The sequence below is a fragment of the Alligator mississippiensis genome, chromosome 1 (genome assembly GCF_030867095.1).
Source record: "Alligator mississippiensis isolate rAllMis1 chromosome 1, rAllMis1, whole genome shotgun sequence".
Classification (NCBI taxonomy): Eukaryota; Metazoa; Chordata; order Crocodylia; family Alligatoridae; genus Alligator; species Alligator mississippiensis.
Window position 1 is genome coordinate 461,307,435 of NC_081824.1, and position 25,195 is coordinate 461,332,629.

Here is a 25,195-nt window from a genome sequence, read left to right on the forward strand (position 1 = left end):
TGATTAAGTCCAGGGAAGCCATTAATCCACGTGTTGTTAAACATGGATTAATGGCTTCCCCGAGCTTAATCAGGGTAGTTAAGCCATGGTTTCAGGCCAACTCCAAGCAGTAGGCTGTGCCATTTTTGGCAGGCTCATGGCAAAAACCACCCCCAAAACAACTTGCCCGCTGCCTGGGGATGGCTGGGAAGCCCTGCAGTCTTGGAGCAGGGGGAGAAAGTGGAGTAGCCCTGCCCTGCTGCCCCCTTTCTCCCCATCCCCTCTGTCCTCTGCCTCCCCCTCCTGTCCGTGCTCCGAGACAGCAGGGCTTCCCAACCTTTTCTCTGCTTGCCAGTGCATTTTTTGTTTGTTTGCTTTTGTTTTGCAGCGAGCCTACCAAAATCCTGGAGCCCCCTCAAAATCACGTTTTCCGTGAAAATCTCCCAGTCATGATTTTGGTAGGTCCCTGCTTATAAAGAACGACCCTTTAGTTCATGGTGAAGGTACCTTGGCAGGATGACTTGGAGAAACTTGTATTTTCTAGACTACCTAGATTCCCACTGTCCTCTCAGTTGCTTGGGTCTGTAATCTTCAAGCCATACCTATCTCTAGGCCCAGACATGCAGGCCACAATGAAGCTTTTCTGTTTCTATCTGCATGAGTCCTAAGCTGCAGAGCAATAAGTTCTAACTTCTTGCTCTGCCCACGTATTGCTCCTTTCTTTCTCTTCACCGGGTCGTCTTCCTCCAGCACCAAACGCAAGCCAAGGAGGCCTTGAAGGCTTTTCCTTGTTTAACCAGTCCGATCTGGCACTTCCGCCCTCGCTTTCCCAATGAAGGCAGGCTGGGCTCTGTTTTTCTCAGGCTTCTCTGTCTACTCCCCTTCTTCCCCAAATGCCTGGCCAGACTCCCTGGCTACATACATAAATCTGTCACCCTCCAGTTATTTGGTGTTATCATCTCTTTTTAAACCCTTTCTCCAATTCTTGCTTCAGCCATTTCTCCTACAAACTCCACCCGTGCGACACTCGTTGGGCAAGATTTTGGCTTTATCCTCGGCATGGTTTGTTTTATTGTTATCTCCCTGTCGATAACCCCTCACTCGCCTGTTTCTCTCAGTTTTATCTGTCCTGTCAGACATCTGGTTTGTGAACTCTCTGGGGTGGGGCCCGGCTCCTTTCCTCCGTGTCCGTACGATGGCTCACACAATGGGCCTCTGGTTCCCGATTGTTTTAACAGGAATAAATACTACGTTCGCTTCAGAAGAGAAGCGGCGTGCGCCAAGCCGTCCAGCAGAGCAGATGCCCCGGGAACCGAATGTTTAAAGGAACGTAGGAAATGACTCTTTGAGGTTTACATGATGGTGGCTATAAGGCTGCCTAAGGAAAGGGAGTCAAGCAGGCTTGTATAATTGAGAAAGCTGAACAATGAGGAGACAGGTGAACAGAGTCCAAACTCAGGCATCTCTTTACAACAGACTGCCGTTCTTCCAGGCAGAAAAGATCCCCGTCAGAGGTGTTGATGTGGCTGTCTGGGTGGTGATGTAGTACTTCTGTGTCACATTATCAGAGTCCTTTCACCTTTGCAAATGCAATCACGTTATCTTATTAGTGCAAGCCCTGCGATGACCTTTGTTCTGACTATTTGGAGGAATAAAGTTCACCAGTAAAGACTGGAAGGGCTTTTACTGGTTTCTCTTGTGGGAGGGGACCAGGCAAGCACAGTTGTGTTCGTGGTGCCCTGCAGGGAAATCACATGCTGGGCTCCTGAGAGCAGAGCAAGGCACAGACCCGGCAGCTGACTGAACCTCGGCTGAGACTTCCCCTTTGGCTCACTTGCCTTTCTCCTTCCCTCGCAGCTGCGTAAATGAGTATGGAAGATTATGATTTTCTGTTCAAAATTGTTTTAATCGGCAACGCCGGCGTGGGGAAGACCTGCTTAGTCCGACGCTTCACTCAGGTAGGCTGTCACTTTCCTTAACAGGGAGCAACGTGCTTTTGGGGCAGCTGCTGTGTAAAGCCATTTGAGCAAGTAACCAGCTGCAGTAGCTGTGGCTGCGATTTTTGGGCTGCACGCCAGACGTGTAGAGGTTAAGCATGTTGGCTGCATTCCCTAAAGCAGTGTGTCATTGTAATGCTTGTACTGAGGAGCGGTAGGATAACTAGGGGGAGGTGAGCCGGGCACCAGCTCTGGGCATCTTTAGAGGTGGCACAAGAACGGCAGCTGCCACTGCTGAGGACCTGGGCCCTGCCACTGCCTAGGGAGCACGACTTTCGCATTACACCTCTGCTGGGGAGGGTGGTATCATGTCTCACCACTGCTCTCTGTGTCCTGTAAGGGTTACCAAGTCATACAAAACGGACCCCAATGGATGGCCTTCTCCAAAGCCCTTTAAAGCAGTTTGAAAGACCGCCACTGCGACTGAGGGGCTTTGGATCAGGCCTGGATGGGACATAGAGATGGAAGTACCCTCTTGCCGCACTTTGCCAGGGTGCCTCCCCTGTCGTCCTCCCTCCAGGTCTGGGGGGACGTGGGTCCCGTGCGATGGAAAGCTGTTGTTGCTCCTGGCAACCAATAGTACAATTGAGAAATTCAGCTGCCAAGCCAGCACTTTTCATAAACTTCACACATCCTTTGGAAATGAGATATTTGGAGTCTTTTAAAGGGTGTCTAACAATAGCTTTAAAGAACTGAAAAAAAATAGAAGACCAAATGTGGCCTTGCAAACATTTGGTTACCTCTGTGAGCCACGTAGCTAAACTCTCGGAATAGAAATGGGTTAAGTCCCTGCCTGCCTTGCAGAAAATGAAGCAAATCCAGAAGCTCGTGGACTGGCTGCCTTGTAAAATGATCCTGCCTCCAGGGTGGAGAGGGGAGTCTGTGTGTTGCTTTGTATAACATGAGTTATTTTTTGGGAAGGCAGTGGCAGCTGTGTCAGCATTTTCCCTCATGATTTGGTTTTAAAAACACCTCTGGAAATCACAGGCTGGCCCTTCTCTCCCTCTGCTAGTAAGTAGCTAGGGGTGCGAGAGCTCAGCCTGAGGGGGTAAGTGCAAAATCTGCTGCTCTCCGTCTCTGGCAGTGCTACCGCGACTGCTGCTATCAGAGGCAGATGTGTCCCCACATGGACGTGACTTTGCCCAGGCCTGCAGGTCCGCACGCCAGTCATTAGGAAGCTGTTAGTATTTTATTCATTATTTGCTGTGGCTCGGGGCCCTTTGAAACCAAGCACTGCTAGAAATGTTACAGTGGCAGGCTCTTGAGATTGCCGCAGTAAAGAGAGCACCTGGCCCTGCGTTTGCTCTCAGACTAAAAATGTGAGGCTGTTGCCTGGGAGGAGACAGAAGCTCCTTTGACACAGCTGTACGGTGGAGTAGGGGGACGGGGAGGCTATGATGCTGTGTGAACAGACCGTCCTGTTCCAATTGATGCTTCTGGTTCTGCTTGTCCTTACAAATTGACATGCCGGATCAATGAGCCTATCTAATCCTCTCCTAGCAGCCAGTACCACATGCTGAAGGGAAAGGTGCAAAACTTCTGTAGGGGTTTTTCCTCTTCCCCTTTCTATTTATCCCTATCATTTGCCTCCCCACCTCCCAAACCAGCTGCTTTCCATAAGAGAAGGGCTCTGTGGACGGAAAAAACACCCCGGAGCTAATTTGCACCACAGGAGATGCGGTTAGTTGTTCTGTTGCGCCACGCAATGTAAGGGCCAATATTGCTGCTGCTCCAAGCTTTGGATTCCCAGTGTGGCTCGTGGGAATTTTGTGTTCAGACTCTAGTTCTCCATTCTGTCAGGCCTGGTGCAATGGGGTGCATCTCGTGTGGTGCAAAGGACTCTCCACATTGGTTCTTTGCCTGTTCCCTGTCTGCGTGTTGGGGAGAGGAGTAGGATTAGAGAAGGGAGAGAGAGGGGGGGGAAAATGTCTAGAGAGGATTCCTCATCAAGAGGAATCTGGTGTATTGTCTTTTAGTAGAATTTATCTAACCAAACTGCTTTCTTTGCAGGGGCTTTTCCCACCAGGTCAAGGAGCCACAATTGGGGTTGACTTCATGATTAAAACCGTGGAGATAAATGGTGAAAAAGTAAAGGTAGGAACATCCTGACTTCTAACTTAAGCTTTTCCTTTATTTTGTTTCTGGCTGGGTTTAGGCAAATAGTGGTATTCGTTTCTCTTTGCAACAGGGGATGGACACAACTGGCCTCTCTGACTTACAGGAGAGGGTAGGGGGCAGCCGTATTATCTGAGAACATGGGAACTCCTGGATTGTTGAGACCTTGGATGTATCACTTAACCACGTGCCTCTGTTCACAGGTGCATACACAGGAATGATAGTACTCCATATGCTTTCCAAAGGGGTTTTGCAAAACTCAGTCCTTGTGAGATTTCAAAGTGTTCTGCAAATGTAGTAGGTGCTATGCAAGCGCATAGATTTATTTCAGTGCAGCCTCCCTTTGAATTTCGGTTAACCAGAGTGGTGATACTCTTCTCCCAGTCCTGGAAGCTTTCCTATTATCCTCCTAAGGCAGCGGTAGAGACCGAGGCTGGTGGAGTTGTGCAGGATGGAAGCATCCCCGGGAGCACTCCCAGTCTCTGCTGAGCTGGTCAGCCTGAGAAACCAGGGGACCTTCCTGTGATGTAGTGGGTGGGAAGTGGGATTATATGTGCCTCTGATGTTGAGCAGGTTTCAGATGTTCCCTGAATTTTTGACAGCGTTGCAGTTCCTTCCATATGGATCTAAGCTCACGTGGGGAAATTGATTATGTTTTATTTCACTTTTCTCTGTTCAGCACTTCTAGTGGGTATTCAGGCTGGAAAGATTTGGCTTTCAGTGACTGGCTGGGTGCTTCGGCGTTGCAAGTTAAGCACCAATGTCTGCTTAGTTAAATAAAAATTGGTGCAGTTTTCTATCAAATGTGCTGGAAAACCTATAGGTAGGATTCCCTGTTCTCTTATAGTCCCCCCAGCTATGGGGAGAAGGGCTCAGCTTTTCAGACAAAATCAGGCTGCAGTTTGCCTAAATGAAGATTTATTCTCCAAATGTTGAGATATGGGGTATTTTTAACTCTAATAGTCTTTGTATAGTAAGAGAACATTTTTTGCCCCCAAAAGCAAAACTGTCTAAGCAGAGGGCTCATCATTCATCCCTGTTCTATAAACTGAATTACAAAAAAGTTAAGTGACTTTGCCCGAGGTCTCAAACCCCATGCACAGCAGAGCTGGGATTGGAGGTCTGGAGTTCTGACCCAGTGAACCAGCCGCAAGACAATCCTCCCAGTTCTCTTAGTTTGAACAATTTGGCCTGAGGGCTGCTCTGTCGAGGGATTACAGTTCTCATAGCTCTTAGAAGAGGGGGAGTTACATGTGGCTTCTCCCCCCCCTGGCTCTCAGGCAAAGCGGCGTGTATGTGTTGCTCCCTACAGCATAGAGGTGATGGCAGGTCATCAGTGCTGCAACGTGTGCATGGAGTTTGCAAAGTGTTCTGGGATCTTCACTGATGTGCTAATTCTTTCTGTTAGACAGAGAGAGCACTCGTCCTCAGTAGGGCTGGAAAGGCTATTTGCTTCTACAAGGTAAATGGAAAACGAACTGAAAGCAAGATGAGAAAATCAGTTGGTGCACTTGGGGAAGGGGTCTGGGCAGCTCTTACTCATGCCTCTTTCACTTCTTTGTCTGATCTTGGCTCCATTAGGCGGGTAAGTAACCTTTACAGCAAGATACTTCTGAGAGCAGACATTTGAAATTCTCATGGAGAGAACTTTTCTTCCTGCTTTAATTTCCCCCTAAATCTGCAAGAAACATTTCAGGCCAGGATTTTCTGTAGTGGGCACCTAAGGTTCAGCTCCTTAAGCCATACCAAGACTCTTGGCTTATGGCCTGGATTTAAGAGAATGGCTGGCTGCTCAACTCTTAGGAAAATCAGGTGGCTTATGGATTTAGGAGCCTGACTTTAAGCAACAGTTTATATTTGGTCCGCTCTCTCTTGTATGGGAGTTTCCTATATCCCTCTTCTAACTGATGAGTTGCAGGCATCTTCTCTTCCTTCTTGAGTCACCCCGCACATCAGATTGCAGCTGGATGCTGACGCATTGCTGCGTATAGTGGTGGTTCTCTGTTAAACAGTCAAATGCATGTAGCAAGGAAATGTAACGCGAGCATGGACTTTGGAACCAGCGTATCTGGGTTGGGTGATTCCTCCCTTCTGCGGACTCAATTTAGGGACTGTCGCATTTGTCAGTCTCCCCATTTTTTAAGGGGGGGGGGGTAACACCTTAACAAGCGTGATTTGAAGATTGTGTTCATGTTCCACATAGTGCTTTGGAGCTGGGAAGGGAGCAGTGTATCAGGAGCTTTTGCACTCTGGGCCAATCACACTGATGCAATCCTTTGCTTATGTGGCTTTGGCACATGGGTGCAAATATGCCTGGAGGAGAGAAGCTGTGAGTAGCAGTGTGCCGTCGGTAAGCAGTTTAGGAGACTTGTAGGCTGAGAACGACTCAAGTGATTCCATATGGTTCAGCTGTGTCCAAAACGTTTGAGTGAATGGGTCAGTGGGAGAGAGAGGCTGACAGGGAACCAAGCCGCGGCTAGGGTTGTGTTGCATTTCAGCAGAACTACTCATTGCTTGTGCTTGGCAAGGAAGACTTCCCATGTTCATCTTCTCCATTTCCACATAACAGACTGGAAGATGCGACTAAAATTCCCTCTTGTGCTGGTATGAATTGGGAGCAACTCCTATTATGTCAATAGAGTTAACCAGTGAACAGAATGTGAGTGGAAAACTGGCACTGCAAATCTAGCAACTAATCCTGCAAATGCCATCTGGGACCCGAAGACCAAGCTGGATTTTTTCGACTTCCTGCACCCGCAGCGACGGCGCAGATTTTGCAGTCGGAATTTAGTTGATGATTTTGTTTTCCTCCACATGCCTGTTGAATCCAGTTTGCTTCTCCAGAGCTGTGCTTGCTGGACAGTGCTAGCAGGAATAAATGCTTGTGTTTTAGCATGGAAAGCAGATATGACTCAGACACAGAGGAGAGATGTAAAAATGCCATCTCACTTGGACAAGGCACTCCTCTGACTATAGAGTCCTTTAAAAGCAACCAAATTGTGCTCCAGTTACATTCTAGAGTGATTCCTCCTGCACAAGTGTTACAGGCTAAGATTAGAGAGAAGCACTATTTACAGAGTAGGTTTTAGGATTAAATAGAAATGCTAGACTGGGGAAAATGTCTTTCAAGGTTTTAGGATTGCGTTCCAAAGTCTATGCAGATGGATTTGCTAATGCAAGATTTCTCTGCAAGTTGTCCCAGTCCTAAGAATAGCTTTAAGAGTTCAAGGAGAGATTTCACTATGACCAGCAAGAGAAGGAGTGTCGGATTTTCTTTATATTCTTTAACTGCAGCATGTGAAACTTTCTGTGTGATATAGGGCTAATTCTTGACCTGCCTGTTCTTTCTTAATAATACCAAAAATATACAAATCACATACTCTCTCTACATAGAATTATTAATTACCTTAAAAGGCTACAAAAAATCAAGCTGTGTGGCTAAACACCTGGAAAGTAAATGTAAACCTCAGTCCCCCAAATGTTTAAGGATGTGCTTCACCTGCCTGTAGTATTATTGAACCCAGTGAAAGTGTTTGTGAGCATCTAGCTGATGCCAATGTGTGGACACTAAAAACTAAAGATATTTCCCCAAGAAATAGCATCCAGATAACTTTGTGTCTGCAATTTAAGTCAGACAACATCCTTTGACTGTACTGGGAGGATCAGAAAAGGAAAAATGGAGGTGGCTAAATAGCTTATTTTGTCAGAGATAAGCTGAACAGTGATAAAAACAGATGCATGCATTTTGTCTGAAAGGAGATTTTATCAATAGCCATAAGTTTTAGGGCTCTTTTTTTCTAGTTTAAATACACAGCTTGTGGGTTGAATCACAGCTAAATCAAATCACAGGACCTTTTGTCCTGAAGCAATCCCTTCCAATTTCAAATTTCATCTTGTTAGAGCAGCAGAACATCACCACATCCAAAAGCCATTTTCCGTTCAGAGAGAATGCCTCTATACTGTCCCACAGAAACACAAAGCATATACTTATCAGGTAAGAGGTGTCAGCAAAAAGGAATGGAAAAATCATATCACAGAAACAAACAAAAAAGTCTGGATCCTTCCCCAGGCAGATATGGTCTATGAAGTCTCTGAGTTTTAAAGGTGACTCACCCTGCTCAGCTTTGGATCTGCGGGTAATTGCACTCATACTTCTGCATGCTAGCTAAGGGCAGGTGCAGTTCAGAGCATTAACCATGTAAGCAATGTTGTGCCAACAAATCAGCCTGTGAACTGGCCACATCTAGGTTTGCAGGGGCAAAATTATATTTGTCAAACTCTTACACTAATCTCTGAAAGGCAGTAATGGGCTAAACAATGTTCTTCTCTCACAAAATCTGCTATAATTTACATATAATGGGTTGATGAACAGTTTAACTTCCATATCTCCAGTGAGCTACAAACCTATAAGGTGGGTTTGCTCATATACAGAAAAAGCCAACCTATTTTAACCTTTCTACCAAAAAAAAAAAAAAAGTCTGTAAAATGTATTGGCCACCCTATTTCAACTATCCAGATGTTTAGGTGCAATGATAAGGGCTTGGAAAAACAGAGGTGAAATAAAGAAGTTCCCTGTTGAATTAAAATGTTAGATGCTTCATTTTAACAAACCATTGGCTGATTTTTTTAATTAGCATACTTAACATAGGTTGCAAAAACTTCCTTAGCCTAAGTAAGGTATACAAATGATGCACAACTGTGTCATGAGGCAGCCATGCTATGGATGATTTTACGAGTTTAGAGGAATTTGAAGACCATCTACTGTCAGTAGAGTCAATAAATTTGTTGAAGATGTTGGAAGAAGTGTGTTAGATGGTTCCCTCCGTGGAGAATGGATGCATTTGCACTACTTCCTTGTTTTTTGAGCATTTTGGTGGTATTTTGGTGTAAAGCTTCCCCTTGGAAGCATAGTGTCAGCTGGAGGAATAACTTCAAACTAGTTTTAACATGGGTTTAGCTGAAGGCTGCAATGACTCGTATGCAGCCGTCTTGCATAAACTTGAGTTTCCACAGGAATACCAACCTCTGTAAAAATAGTTCTGCTAGTTTTTCTTACACGCTTTGTCTCCAGTTTAACACCAGTCTAGTTGAACTGCAGATAAGAACCAGTTTTAATATGATGGTTCATTTCCCCACTGTAAATGTGACTGAGGTGGATCGTTTCCAGTCTTGTTCTAAATAACAAGTTGTCTGTTATTTTAATGAGGCTGGAGATCACACTGACCATTGACTAGTGGGTACGGTTTTAAGAACTCGGCTCACAGACTGTGATTTACACGCAGAACTCGCTGTAAGATTGGATCAATGTTAATTTAAAAAAAAAAGAAAAATCAGCTTGACCTGCTGATCAGAGGACAGTATAGTACACTTGAGCAGTATGTCTCCTTTCAGGCTCTCAAAGAGCACTGCAAACATTGCTTGCACATTACGACCTCTCTGAAGTAGCTGAGTGGATGGATGCAGAGACCAGTGAGGTGATGTTCCAAGATTGCAGAAAGGACGTACGTCAAGATACATGGATCCAAGTTCATGTCTAAAGCTGTTTGGTTATTCTTACGATTTTTATCCATGCAATTCTCTTTCGTGTAATCCCTCTGCAAGTGGTTAGCTTTGTCTGGGGCTGGAGGAGATGCTTTCTCTTTGTTTTTCAGCTCTTGTCATTGCTTGCTTTATGGAGGCTGGAATTCCTTTTTTGGGACGGAGGAGGGCACGTTCTCCCTCTAATGCCAGCATTAAAATCCCAAGTGAGCAAGGCTTCCCTCTTCTACTGCCGACTGAAATACTAAAAGTCACAAGAAAGCTTTCGGACCAGCTGCTTCCAAGGGGAATCGGCTGGAATGCCAACTGACTTTGTGCCTTGAATTTAAATCTTTAAGTGCAGAAACAGAAACAAAAATTGTCGAGGGGAGGGAGAGCCAAAGGGGATAGAAGCCAAGCGCTTTCCCAGCATTGGGTTTACTCTGAAGGCATTTAGGTCAAAGCTGAGCTGTTGCCAAGCAAGGGACGTTTTAATGCTTTTCCTCCTCCCTTCCCTTCTCTCCCCCCAAAGCTGCAGATCTGGGATACGGCAGGACAAGAGAGATTCCGGTCCATTACGCAGAGCTACTATCGCAGCGCGAATGCATTAATATTGACCTATGACATAACCTGTGAAGAATCCTTCCGATGTCTCCCAGAATGGCTGAGAGAAATAGAACAGTACGCCAGCAATAAGGTCATCACTGTGCTAGTGGGTAAGTGGAGACTGTGCTCGAAGCAGCTTATTTCACCAGGAGAATGAGCCACATACAGTAGGGGTTGACAGGAGTCACAGGCAGGCAAACGGAGGTGTTAGCAGAGGGATTTATTTTGATCTTACAGTACAGGAATCTAATCCCGATATGCCATGAAGCCAATCACTGAGTGAAACTGAGGAGATGACTTCCACATCCCTGTGACTGCTCCAGTATATAAAGCCTGATTGTATGAGTGGCTGGTTCTCAGAGTTCAGGCTGTTCCAAGTCAAATGGGGCGATTCACAGAGGTGCACATAAGAACTGCCACTTACTGGATCAGACTATAGGTCCATCTTTCCCAGTATCCTGTGTTACACAGGGTAGAGTGTGGGTGCTAAAAGGGACAGTGAACTGCATATGACCAGGAGTTTCCCCCACGGTTCCTCTGCTGCAACCTCCAGCATTTAAGATCTCGGAAGTTCCAATTCAGACGTTGTGTCCCCAACGCCCACGCTCAAGAACTACCCATACACATTTCCTCCAAGAGTTTGTCCAGTCCCTTTTTGAATCTGGCTGGACTGTCGGCTTCCACCACATCTGGTGGCAATGAGTTCCACACTTGAATTGCACACTTGAATTTTCTTGTGCGAAAAAGAACTTCCTTTTGTTCAAAGTTACTACTTACTAGCTTCACTTTGTGACCCCCTAATTCTTGTATTGTGTGAGAGAGCAAATAATAAATTCCTATATACTTTCTCTTTGCCATTTAGTATTTGGTCAGTACAGCCCAATCCAGTGACCCCAAGCCATGTAACGATAGCTTCGCTTTCCCTTGTACTTCATGGATTGTGCATTGGTTATTTTATTACCATGATTTTGGCTGCAGCCACGTTAAAAATAATAGTTGGAGCCTATGGGTTTCTGGCTCAGATCTATTTTGGTAGTGGCCAATTTTGTTTTTTTTTTTTTACTTTCCAGTGGCTTTTGGATGCCCTGAGTCCTTTTTGCAGTGGGTAGGTGTCACAGAAAGACCAGCCTGCTAGGCATTTTCTTCATGATGGCCGAGGCTGCATGGGCAGGCAGAGCCCAGCAGACGGTGGCAGTGCAGTGCGGAGAGGCAGGTCCTGCAGCTTAGAAGAGGCCTATCCTGTGAGCTCCCATCTCCAGGGCTGCCAGGCAGCACATGTCACCAGCACTAAAAACAAAAGCTACTTGGGTTTGGGTATTTTTTTTCCCCATAGGATTTAAAATCAAATCAAAGCCCAGGCTGTGAAATAACTGTCTAAGCTTGAGTTAAAGCTAGTCCAGTATGTGAGCTGTGGGGGTAAGCCATTCTTCCTACCCAGCCCGCTGACATCCGGCATGGCTAAGTTGGTTGCGGAGTCTCACGGCCCCAACATCACTTCTAGGGCATTGGTGCCAAAAATATGCAATGAACTCTAGAGAGGTGCTGCGGGGAAAGGATCCCTCAGCTGGGCTATTGTATAACCACTCAGCAGCAGCATCTCTCCAGCTCCTTGGCACAGTTTGTTTAAAAAAAAGCAACATTTTATTTCATAATCTGGGGTGTTTGTTTAGGTTTAAAAATAACTAACGAGACACTTGGCTGAGGTTCCAGGCAGCCTGACACACACACACACACACACTAGCAATGCAAGTGCTGCTGTAACCAGCAGCCAGCTGCACTGTGTTTTAAGGGTCTGGCTCATGTGGGAACATTTGTATAAATGGTTGGTAAATGATGAATAGATGTGTTAGAGTTCAATAGGTTGTTTATAATCAGTCACCGCACCTTTTAGTGATGGCTTTATAATCTTGTATAATGTGGCAACATGCTGCTAGCTTCCAGTGATCACTTATTAACCCTTTATCACTGTACCTTTTAACAGAGAACGTGTCCAAGAAATTAGGGTGCCCTAACTGAGGGTGCGGGGGGTGGCACCACTGCAAAGGGGATTGTCAAGGAAAGGATTTTTATTCCCCCCCTCGACCTGTTTCCAAAACAACTACTTACCAAGCTAGTTCCCTGCACAAACACCGCATACAATGAAGCCTGATTCCTGGCACTTTCAGTGAAAAAAATGTTTGCCCTGGCATTTTCCAATACATGATCTGTCCTGCTGTAAGCTAAGATGAACTCCTTGAAGGGTGAGTGCACTCTCGCTTCACCTCGTTCTGTGTTTGCTAGAGCTCATTCGCTCAGTCCTTGTGTAATGAATAAAACAAATATAAAAATAAAACAGGAGCAGGGCCCGCTCTGCAAAGCTTGTTTTTGAAGCTCATAATCATGTGAGAAAATACTGCATTGCTGGCCCCAACACACGGTAATTGACATTTTAAGTGCTCCTTAGAGCAAGAACGAGCAATTTTTCAACAGACGTTAACAAAGAAATCTTTTAACATTAGTTGATATTAAAAGGGTGCATTAGTGCTAAATTAAAGCCAAATGGCTCGCATGTTAACAGGGCCTACTCCATTAAGTGAGTTTTATTAAATGGGTTGTGGGCTTGGCTGGGTGTTTGAGAGAGTCCACGTAGGGGAGGGGGCAGTGTGCCCCATGCTGCCGCTTTAAAATAACAATCGTTTGCTTAAAATGAACCTATCGCAGCGCATGGGGTAGCCAACGCTTCCTTCCTTTGCAATCCATTTTTGGCGGTTTTGTCACGCAAGTAAAATTAATTCCCTTTCTACAATCTTTTATTGGCACAGGTAATAAAATTGACTTAGCTGATAGAAGGGAAGTCTCCCAGCAAAGAGCTGCAGAATTTTCGGAAGCCCAAGACATGTACTATCTGGAAACCTCTGCTAAAGAGTCGGATAATGTGGAAAAACTCTTCCTGGACTTGGCTTGCCGGCTGATCAACGAGGCAAGACAGAACACACTTGTAAACAATGTGGCCTCCCCGTTGCCAGGAGAGGGGAAGAGTATCAGCTATTTGACTTGCTGTAATTTTAATTAGGAGCTGCCACAAGATGCCCCCAGAATGGGCCAAGAAGATTTTTTTTTTTTTTTGCTGGGATTTATCTCAATGAAGGCAATCCTTGCAACTCTGATTCATCTGACTTGCCTCTAAGTCAAGTTCCTGATCCTAAAGCATGGTAGGCTGACCACTCCGCCTGTAGGGCCACGTAGCAGAATATAATATGGTTTAATTTCTTTTGTTTTTTGCTGTCTCTGGAGTCGGTTAGGGAGGAAACTCATGCAAGGCTCTCAGTGATACGCAGTGAGCGAGTTGCTACGTCACTTCTGAAGATGACTGGAACACCCTGGCGATGGTATTGAAGGGTGGGATGTGGGATCTCTCCTGCATTACAGTGCTTTATACCACATCCGGTCCTCTTATTTTAAAGCTGATGACCGTTAACTCTTAGACTATACTAGCATCCTTCTGGGCTGCCAGCCAGATGAATGCGTAGGACGTGTATATAGAATATGTCCAGAGCATCCTGATGCAGGACTCAACGGTATGTTTTGAAATAGTGTTACGTCTCATCTGCGGACATTTTTGTGAACGTGAACTTGGAATTAAAAATATATGTACTGGCATTTCCAAACGAACAGCTTTTTGGAAAGAAAGATGTGGATACAGGCTGACACACCCCTTTTGGTGCTAGCAGTTCAGTTGAATATACCATAGACCAGATATAGTTTTACTACATTGCTGTCCTCTGAATGTGTAACTTAGAGTAATTAGCAGAAGTACACTAATAAGCACTGTTCATAAAATATCGTTACCTCTTTTTTTTTTCTAGGCCTGAGCATAGTGGGTAAGGGCTATGCTTCTTTGATGTCAAATGTAAGGTGAGAAGACTGCTGAAGTCAAAAAAAAAAAAAGAAAAAGAAAAAAGCTCTGTAACCAGTTATGTCCTAACGTACTGAATTAGTTTTGGGAAGACTTAGCGATGGAGTTAAACAAAAACAAACCCAGATCATATATGACCAAAATACTGTGCTTGCATTGATCACATAGAAGTGTTCAAAGAGAGAGCACAGTTTGAAATGGCAACCCATAATGCATTTGAGGAACAAAAGCCTGTAGCTACAGTTCTTGCTGAGAAGGTGGTGTACAATTTTTGTAGGGTTTTTTAAGCTTAATAACAGCAAATGGCAAGTGTTATTATTTTGTGTCTTACTCATGCAGCAGCCATTTTATGGACCTCGGAAAAGCAACTCAAGGTATCTTTTTGGCATCTGCTCTCTATTATATAGTAGCTTTCAGATTCAGAACCGTCAAGTCATTTAATTTTCTTGTTTTGTATCCTTATGTCTCAGACTCTGATGTGCGTAACTGTTTGCTTAGTCCATTTCTTTGTATGAAAACATCAACGTTGGAAGCATTATGGATTTTTGTCCTATTGCTCCTCTAGTGCCATGTTTTAATAATGTGCATTGGATCTTGCATTTAAGCAACATTGAGCGAGAAGTTGGACACACACACGGACTATCATTTTTAAATGTTTGGCGTCAGTTCTGTTAATCTGAATAGAAAACTCTTGGTAACTATGTGGCTGTGATATGTTGTAATTTAGCATTAATCAGCTCGATTATCATTTACTAAAGATGATGACTGGGCTTTTGTATTGATATATAAAAGCTGCCAATGAGTGAATCTTGAGAATAAAAATAGTGTTTTAAAATACTTTCTCACGTTTTCCTGAACAGATTATTTAGGGTTTATCATATTGTGCCTTTGATCTTTAAAAGTATCTCCGTAAGTATCAAGGGCATAATATATTCATTTCATAATCCATGTGTTCTTGCTATAATATGGACCATTTTTCCCCCTTACACTGTAATCCCAGGGGATTTAAAAATGTATTTGCCTTGGTTTTTTGGCTGGGCTTGGTCATACAGCAAAGCCTGCACTGAGATACCTTTTTTAACCTCCTTAGAATACCCTCAAAAGGCCATTGCCCTGATTGTCCGCTTAAAGACCATCCAACTCCCAAACAATTGACTTTTGCATGTCTTTTTTGGTGATTGCTTAAAGCAAGTTTCACTGTATGTGCCATGTGATATAATGCCATCTAACTCAAGTATTGTACGTATTTTTTTTAATTCTTCCTCTCCAGCAACTGGCCTTTTTGAAATAGCATGGCAGGGGGACTTGAGTGAGGTGCTAGGAAGACTGGGGAAGTGGAACAGGTGTCTCATGGGGCTTGTTTTTCCTCTCCTTGCGTCCAAGGATAAAAGCTCCTCTAGTATTTTCACTAATGCTGTCTTTTAAATTGCACTGGACTAACTAGTCTGTTACCAGACCAGTCTGTGTTGTGCAATGTAGAGAAGAAAAGAAATGCTTTCACTTCCTATACTGGACACAGTCTGACAAAGTAAATCCCACAGTCCCTGCTGGGTGTACACAAAGCCTATTTAGATCAGTTCTGCAAGGGGAACCATTTGCTTTTTCTGTAAGTGTGTTTTTAAAAGACTGTAAATTTTAAGGAAAGAATTTCACGGTGGCACTGGGAAACAGAGTCGATTGAGCAAGGAGCTGGGAACAAATTAGCTCTTTCCATGGGTGTTTCTTAGCAGTCAGCATTGCTATTTTCTTAAATATTCAATCTGAATTTTCTAATAAGTTGACCCTTCCTCTCCTCTTCTGCTTATTTCCCCCCTTGATTTCAGATGCTGTCTATGGATTGCCAAGTGTCAGGTCCTTTTGCCTTTCCTGAAGCTTCTTATTAGAAAAGCTCAATAGTTAGACCATGACGGTGTCTTTCCTAATGGACCACACTATTTTAATTGAACTAATAGGGCATGTAAGTCCATAAGGGTAGGGTAGCAAATCTCAAATTATTCCCTCCTTAGTTCATTCTGGCCCCAGACACTTTAAGAGCCTTGCTTGAGTGAAGGGCTTATTTACAATGTGTTAGGAGCTGAACACAAATGACGCTGCCACATTCACCGTTTTTACGAGGTGGGAAACCAAGAACGTCCCCTCCCCCCTTTTTATAGGTAGCAGACCTGCAGATGCATCTCTGATTGCTTTGAGTTTAATAAACAGTATTTTGTTGCAGTAACTCATTGGCAGATTTATTCTTCTCGTAAATCTTCATTTGTCTTGTTTTTATAACCCACTCAGCCCCATGCTATGTGAGCACTTCTTGCCATTTCCCACGTTTGTCCTGTCGGGGAAGGTCCACCTCCAGCAAAAGGGTATATCAGCAGTGCCTACGTGTGACTTCATGTCGTGGCAAGTTTCGTCACAAAAAATAAAAATCTCTCCTCAGTTTTGCCCCATTGGTTTAAGGCAATGAGTAGCTCTAAGAAGCAGCCAATATGGTCTGTCAACACGTCGAATGCCAGCAAGATTAACATAGTGGGGAGCGGTTAAGGCATCTGACTGGGAATCAGACCATCTCAAATCTAGCCTGAGTTCAGTCACTGAGTGACGTTGGACAGACCGCTTCATTTCTTTGTCTCAGGTCTTCATTTATAAAATGGTCTCCAGCGCTTCCTATCATGCATGTAGGTTGCAAGCTCTTTGGCATAGACACTGGTTGCTTATTGTTCCTATCCGTTTCCACAGTGTCTCATACGATGGCTCATGTCTCATCTCTTTGTGGGCTCGGGCTGAGAAACGCCTGGATTCTTTCCTGGAGAAGGACAGGGTGAAGGGTTGCAATAGGAAAAGCAGAATGATGAAAATTTTCAAAAAAGCAGGGTAATGCATGGCCTTCCCACTCCTGTAATTGTTGTTCTGAGGTAAGCCATGGGCTCGTCATGTGAATACACTGTTTTACGTGCTTGCGATGAATGCTAAGTGGCTTTGTGATCGCCATCCCATTAAAATCCTACATGGTGAATTATTAGCTGACACGATGCTTGGTTCTGGGCTATCAAATACCTGAAGTGACTCTCTAAATGTGTTGAGCTGTCTGTACTGCTGTAGAAACAGCCATCACTATACCAGTTACACTTGGCTCCTGCTAGTCTAGGTTTAGTGGCTAATCGCTATTGAATTTCTCCAGCATCCGTAAGAGTGACTGCAGACTCATGTCCTGGCTGCAGACGGTGGTTGGAAATGATAGAAAGCAGTGATTAGTGATGCAGCTCACTGGGGACGAAGGTCCATCCCGAGCTTTCACTGATGAGGCTTGCAGTTTGTTTATAGCCAAAACTATTGTTTTTTTGTCTGGTTTGTAGAAGTCACTTCCCATCCCCAAGGACTAATGCTTGTTCAACTCCTTTTCATGCTGAATGGAGAGGGCAAATGGAAAAACTGAACATCAATCACAACGAGACGTTGGCCTGGCAGAACTGCCTTGCTCAAGAGAACAAACTCAGTTTGAAACCAGGCGTCGATGGCAAAAGCACCAAAGTGCTGAACGCAGTCAGAAGGCCAGGTAGCCATGGCAAGCGTGCGGTATCTCACTGACTGTTTGTCTTCAGGGGAACTGTGGCACCTTCACAAATGGATCTGCACATAGCAGAGGTGGCCAAAGAAAAGCTAATTTAGTCTGTCTGCCCAGCAAGCTGTAACTGCTTTGCTCTTGATAACATGTCCTACTGAGTGTTACAGCCCTTTTGTGACAGAAGAAAACAGTAAGGGCCAGATTATATTCCACTTCTTAGGCACCTAAGGATGATCCTGTTCCACTCTGCGTGAGTTCTTGAAAACCTGTTAATATAAAAGTGGGGTGGGTGGTCCTCCTCCTCACTGCTTTGTTGCAACTCAGTCCTCCGGGTGAGACTTCAGCCTGTTACAGAAGCGGATGCACTAATGGGTGTTCAGGGACTGACGCTTAGGGGTGGAAGTCCACTTACATGCTCAATAGGTGGGATAGGACCTGGCCTGGTTTATAATGAGCTAAAAATGGACGATGCAACGTGGTGCGCTCCTTCTAGAAGGAACAGTTCTTTAGTATTCAGTCCTGTCCTCTTAAATATAGATTTCTCTTTCTAAATCCAGTTGCTCTTTGCTCAACTCATGATTCGCATTGGACTTGGTTGTTTGTGTGTGTGCCTTGACTGTGCTGCTTTAAGTACAAAGCTGGCTGGCTACCTGTCAAATCTACCCAGCAAGCAACACAGAGTTGTTCTTGTGCAATGCAAAAGAGAACTGGCAGGGCAACCCACACAAACGGCTAAATTGGGTCAATTAGGGCCTGATTCGGAGCTCACTGAAGTTGGCAGAAACCTCTTGTTGACTTCATTGGATTTTATCCCTTTCCTTTAGGAGCAGAAGGATGTTGCATCAAACATGCTGTTTAATTTTGTTTTTGGAATACAAGGCAAATGCAGCTCTTAAATCTGCTCTCTAGTTTCTTAGCTCAGGTACCTCTTCCTTAGAGCAAGATTATTGTTGCTATGGTTTGTTTCTGCTAGGCACAGCTCCGTAATGTAATAGCAGAGGATAATCAATGTGGAAGGGTAGACTTGCTTTTCTGATTTGGATGGCTGGGGGGAGATCACTCCATCCCGATTTGTAGGAATGAGCAGCATGTACTAAGTGACGCTCCTCCTGTTGAAGCTGGTCAAGTTATCAGCCACTTGAACAGCAGCTGTATGCACTGCGTTGTGTATTTGTCTTTGTCTGCCTATTGGATCTACATGAGGCACTGTACTGATGTAATCACATTGATATTGTTCCACCACTGCCGGATCCCCTCATCCAGGCAAGCCTCAGCTTGACTAAAAAGGAACATTATGCCATGTGAGCCAAGTATGAAAAAGGTGGAAGCTGTGGATTTAAAACCCTTCTTGCGCAGGATTAAGAAACACAGATTTCCCTTTGCAAATACAGCACTTGCTTGGTATCCCTTTCTGTACTTGCTATTAAATGACAAGCTATTAAAAACCTCTCCACACTCCAGATGCGACTGGAAACCAATCAGTCACATTGGTTCCAAAGACTCCCTTTTCCAGCAAGTTGAGGAGATAAAGTGGCGTTCTGTTTAGGCAGACTAGGCTCTTTGGGTCAATTTGATACCTTTTACTAGACCAGCTCGAATTCTGTTCCATTTAGTGCACTCGTTAATGAAACGAAGCTCTCTGGGATCCTAGCTGAAGTACTGGATGCATTTTTTCATTTGTGTTTTCCCCCTTTCCTCTGCTGCTCATTTTATGACAAAAAAAAATCTCAAGGCCGTGAAAGTGTTTGCATGCTTAGGCCATGTCTCTGCTGTGTCTCTTCCAGATTCCTAGCACCAGTGCCAAATTGCACAATACCGGGACTGGGAGGTTCAGAAATCTCACTGTCGTAGTACCAGGGAAGCACTGTAGGTGGCTCTGAAATGCTAGATAGTCTGAAAAGCTCTACTTTGAACACAGCCTGATTGCGTTGAGAGGCACCCTTTGAGGAGCAGACCCTTGTGCCCTGTGCTGGAAAGACTCCCTTCCCCAAGCAGAGGATGATCTCATGCCATAACTCTCACCAGAGACTCTGTGCTTGGCAAGCAGTGATTTTTCCTGTGCACCAGCTGCTGCAGGGGCCCCACCTTGGAGAGGAGATATTACCTGTTTGCTGCAGACAGAGACACTGAAGTGCAGTGGAGATCGTGCAAACAAGTCGGTAACTTGGGATGGGAATAAGACCAGAGTCCTGGCTCCTTGTTCTCTGTACGAGCCGCTAGACCACAGACTTGTTCTAACACATAAGGATAGCTTGGGCTTTTCATTTATCCTCAATGCCTGCTCTCCTCAGTTGTACTCCCAGCATGGGTAGGTAGACTGCAAAGGTGAGAGTCCTTCTATTGCAACGTATTCAAGCCTTCAGGGCTGTTGGCTTATTTAACTCTGAAGTGGGAAACTGCTAACATGCTGATGTCATATTTTCCTCTCCATCAACCTCCCAGCTCAGCTCAGTTTACAGACATGGGTGCAGAGGAGCTGGCATTTGTGTCATCATCATTCCTCAGTGTTAAGAATAGATTTAAAGTCCAATATTGTGCTGCTGGCACAAGTGATAATAAATTAAACCAAGTTGGCCTCTGCACTCTGAGAGCCTTTGGCTCTGGTGGTGCTGGTGGGAGGGGATGTTATTCAGCCTTTGGGCAGTGAGAGCAAAACCTATGGTTTTTGATGGGGGGACCCTAAGTCAATCCATGCATGTCCCTGGCTCTGCTCTTGCAGAGTGTCTGTGATGAACTGTCAGAGCTGAAACAAAATGAAGTCTTCTTCAGAAAACATTTTGGGAAAGAAAGAAGCAGTCTAGTAGGGCAAGCCAGCATCCTGGAGCTTGTTCCTGTATCAGTGTTGAAGCATGAGTCTGTCCGTGAATATTAAAGAGGAATATTTCAATACATGCCATGGGTTTTTAGAATAATGAGTTGCATTATGGATATTGCATTTCCATTTCATTTTCCACAGTTGTTTACACAGGAAAACTGCTCCTGTCATTCCCCTGCCAATCTGTGGAAACACCCGGCCTGCTGCACTTTCATTTCCACTTCGTTCTTATTCTGTTGCACAAATTGAATTTGTGTCTTCTGTGCATTTTCACATGACAAGTTTGTCTTTCTGCCTCTAATCTGTGAGGATAGACTCATCCTATTAACATTTGCATTCATTAATATTTTAAGTAGTTATTTAATTTTTTCCCCCTTTTACTGACTGTTTTCCTTTGTAATATTATCTAACCAGCATGTTACTTGTAATGTCAACAGTCAGGTTTTAATGGCCTACAATATTGCTTGCTCTAAGCTCGTTTCTTCCAAAATACCAATAGTTTACTTAATTTTTAGAAGGTTTATAAGGGTTTATAAGGGTAATTCAACAAGGAGAAATGCAAAGTGCTGCACCTAGGGAGGAAAGATGTCCAGCATACCTACTGCCTAGGAAATGACCTGCTTGGTGGAAGAGAAGTGGAAAGGGATCTTGGAGTCCTAGTGGACTCCAAGATGTATATGAGTCGTCAGTGTGACGAAGTCATCAGAAAAGCTAATGGCACTTTTTGTTTGTTACAGAAAAGGAACTGAACCATCACCAATTTTGACTGCTTCAATTTTGATTTGATTCCAGGTAATTGTTTTCAGGTACTCTTTATACCATCAGCCATAGTTGGATTTGGGCTTGAAAAGCGTATTTAAAAACTAATAGCAGCATTTTGTTTGCAATACCCATGCCAATGAAGACAAAATGTTGAAGGAAGTTCCCAGATGGCATTATTTTCACATGCTATAAATTGCTCTGTGAAGAGCTGCCCTGACAGCTGGGTTTTCCCAACGGTTGTGAGTGTAGCACAATGTATAGAAGTGGAGGAGAAACCCTCTTGTTTAAATGCCCTCATCATACAACCACAAGGATGAAGGGACACTGTCTGTCTCGTGGAGCAAGCACAAATGCTGAAATAATCATGTAACCATTTCAGTGGTGAAAACGCAATACATTTTCTAGGACCATTTATCTTTGGGTTTTTTGGGCATAAAGCCTTTTTAGTTTTTTATTTTAAAATTTTTTTTGAAAAGGAAAGATATTAACACATTGCCAAACTGTGAATCAAAAACTGTCACAGGCATTTGGCATTCCTCTGTGAGTCCAGTCTGTGTTACTGAGAAAGGTAAAGTGCGTTAAGAACGATGATGGGAATGTATTTTGTGCGACAAGAATGATGAATGTATAAAGCTCCATAGTTTATTTGTAACTTAATTTTTGTACTCATTGGAAACTCCTTCCTATGTATCTGTATGTAAATAAATGTTTAATGCTTTACACGTTAAATGCTTGCATGCTTCATTTTAATTTGAATGCACAAAGGGAAGTTCGCTCAAACGCATAGAAGGCAAACACTTGCACTCGGAGCACACTGTCCTGGTCACCCAGGGCTTCAGGCTTGTCACCACATGGCATGTCAAAGCCGCTTGTAAAAATGGGGACCAAACTCTTGCATTCGCGAGCACAGATGCCTTCTGTTTGAGGTAAAGGCGATTTTATTTGCCTTTGAAAGCGGACAACTTGCAGCACATGGGTGCAATACCAGTGTGGTCCACTAGATAGCAGTGGTACACAGACCTGAGACAGCTCAGGATATGTAATGTGCAGGGATCCTGGTTCTCTCTGATTTAAAAAAAATCCCCAGTTTTCAGTTTAAAAGAAAGTAACCCCAAATCCACATTTGTCCATGGTTAAACTGAAAAACCATTTTATCCATTCATCTGTCCATCCATCTGTCTATCTTAGTGGTGTTTCATTTAAATCACGGGAAAATATGGATTTAAGGTTACATTTTTTTAAACTGAAAATTGGGGATTTTTTTTAAATTGGAGAAAACCAGGATCCCTGGTAATGTCTGGGGCTGAAGGTGGTGAAACACGTATCTTAGCACAGCTGGGCCCAGGTTTGGAGCAGAGATGCAGCAGGAACGTGGCCTTTTGGGTTTGCTGTTCTCTCTCGTTCTAGTGCTTTGGGTCTGGGCCTTTCTCTACGCCCATTGACTTGTTGCAATGGGGAGGAGGGTGGAGCTGTCAAGTGCCTGGGTGCGAGGAGCATGCTCATTTTTTAAAGCCAGCTGCTTGTCCAGCTGGTCTGAAGCCCCATGTCGGGCTGCGATTCTGGAATACGTGAGCCCCTGAGAAGCTTCGGGCTGTACTGGAATGTTTGTATACCACGTGTCCTCCCCATCTCATGGAAATGGGTGTTTGCTCCTACCTCGGGCCTATTTCCTTCTTCATCAAAGAGCAGAGTGCAAGACTGTGGCAATGCTGTGAATAAATGACCAGCTTTGTCCTTTCTTGATAATTTGGGTCAAGGGGGTGTGGGTGGGGTCTACCCCTGACAAACCCTGGCCCAGGGTGGAAAGTTTATAGGCTGCCTGCTCCAGACCCCTCCCTGCAAGAAGCTGTTCTTTTGAACCAATGACATAACTGGGGGGGGGGGGGGGGGGGCAGGGAAGCACATGCCCTTTTCAGGACGAAGGTAGGAACGGAAGGGGAACATCCTACCCCAGGAGGGAAATCTAGAAATGCAGAGCTGGGATATGAAGAAAGTGCCCTTTTTCTCCTCCAAGCAGAAAATACATCCCTGCTTGCCCTCCGGAGGGAGATGATGCAGTGTACGGGGAGGAGCTGGGCTGTGTGGGACCGGGAGGTGTTTAGGACACTGCTCTGATTTGAAGCCAAGGTCTCCCTGCTCTCAGCGCACTCCCATCAGGGGCTAGTTCAGGCTTTGGGATATCTTGCTGCCTCCAGAGGGGGATAATTCTTACACAACTGTCTCTTAGCAGCTGAGGCATTAGCTACTAGGGCTGTGCGAAGCTTTGGTAGATGAATCAATTCGGAGGAGATGGGGACTGAAGCTCCAAATTGAATCAGGAGATCAATTAAAAGCTCCGAATCGATTTGGAAAAGCTTCAAAAAAGATTTGGCCATAGACTAAACAGGCAGCTGACATAGCTGCCTCCAGCTGGTAAGTGTGTTGGGGTTAGGGGGAGGGAAGGGGGAAATGGGGGAGTGAGGGATTGGGGCTGGGGCACATTACTGCCCAGCCGGGGCAGGGGTTGCATTACTCGGGGAGGGGGATCGGGATGCGGGCGCGGTAGCGCTGGGAGTGGGGGCTCTGCCCTGCTGCCGCTTGCCCAGCGGGGGGTGGGATGTGGACGTGGCTTGCTCTGGGTGGAAGGGGCAAGCGGCAGCAGGGCAGAGCCTCTGCTCCTAGCACTGCCATGCCCGCATCCTGTGCCCTCCTGTGTCGGCTGGCAAGTGGCAGCAGGGCAGAGGCCCTGCTTCCAGCACTGATGTGGGTGCGGTAGCACTAAGAGCAGGGCTCATGTTATGCTGCCACCCAGAGTGAGTCGCACCTGCATTGCGTCCCCCCCCACCCTGTGCCAGCTGGGCAAGTGGCAGCAGGGCATAGCCCCTGTGGCTCTCCCTGCGGGGGCAAAGGCAGGCACAGCCAGAAGAGCTACGGGAGAAACCCCCATGGCTGCCCTGCCCAGCCCCATCCCTCACCTGGCCCAGCTTCCCAGCATTCTGGATCGAATCGCTGGCCTCCAAATCCAAATTGAATACTTCCCTATTCCCACAGGCCTATGAGCTACTGTGTAGAGCAGCAGCATGCTGTCACTAAGCTGCCTGTGCTGCTGTAGGCCAAACCAGCGGTGGATGATGACCAGTTCTGTGACATGGGGGCTATAGCATAACAAACCTTTCTCCTCTCCCTTCTCTTCCCTGTGCTCCCAAAGAGCCGTCAGGCAACTTCCTTAACATAAACCACTCTGCTCAGAAGGTGCCAGGGAGCTTAGGGGGCCTTTTTCTACCCAGAGGCCACAAAGGACTGTTTTTTCACCATATGGTCTCAGTTACAGGACAGCATGGGCCACAAGGCTTGTTTCTGAATTAATTCCTGGTCAACCTGGAGCACATCTATTGGAAAGAAAGACACCAGACCCTGCTGTAAGAATGCGCCATGCTGCAGAATCCACTCCGACTTGGAGGTTGCTGCAAAGGTAAATTACTCTCACTGTCCCCCTGTTCTCTAACCTGGGTGGGAGGGCAACCTGCAGCATGACCCGCAAGTGGCGCAGGCAGCCTTTTTATGCACACTGCCAACTGACACATGAAGACATGACGAAGATGTGCAGCATAGAGGCAGATAGGGCTGTGAGCAGAAAGCAGAGTAGTGGATCGGGTAAAGGAAAGGGTCAGAGTAGCACTCAGGGAGAATGTGGGACTAATTTGTGGCATGCCCGTCAAAAAGGTTGAATCATACTCCTCCCATCAATGCTCTGTGCACCTTGTTCCTAGAGGTATGACTGTATCCAGCCACATTAAAATGCGCATTCTTAGATTGAATGCTGGTTATTAAGGGATTCGGATTGCTTGGCTAGTGACTTTTCATCATTTCCCGCCTCCCCAGTGTTTGTGCTGCCTGCAGACTAGCAGTAAGAACAGGTTTTCTTCCTAGTCGCTGATAAAACTGGCCAAGAACTGTCCCTTGTGGAATCCCACTGG

At 45.3% G+C, this 25,195-nt stretch overlaps 1 protein-coding gene across 1 annotated transcript in view; it reads left to right on the forward strand.

Annotated features, from left to right (window-relative positions):
- RAB30 (RAB30, member RAS oncogene family) overlaps window positions 1–21,968 on the forward strand; it is a 67,429-nt gene extending 45,461 nt beyond the window's left edge. The window contains exons 2-5 of the mRNA XM_014606595.3: window positions 1,837–1,937; window positions 3,987–4,070; window positions 10,141–10,324; window positions 13,016–21,968. Coding sequence (XP_014462081.1) covers window positions 1,845–1,937; window positions 3,987–4,070; window positions 10,141–10,324; window positions 13,016–13,266 — 612 coding nt within the window. The 5' untranslated portion in view covers window positions 1,837–1,844 and the 3' untranslated portion in view covers window positions 13,267–21,968. The remainder of the gene's footprint in view (window positions 1–1,836; window positions 1,938–3,986; window positions 4,071–10,140; window positions 10,325–13,015) is intronic.
- The last annotated feature ends 3,227 nt before the right edge of the window (window positions 21,969–25,195 follow it).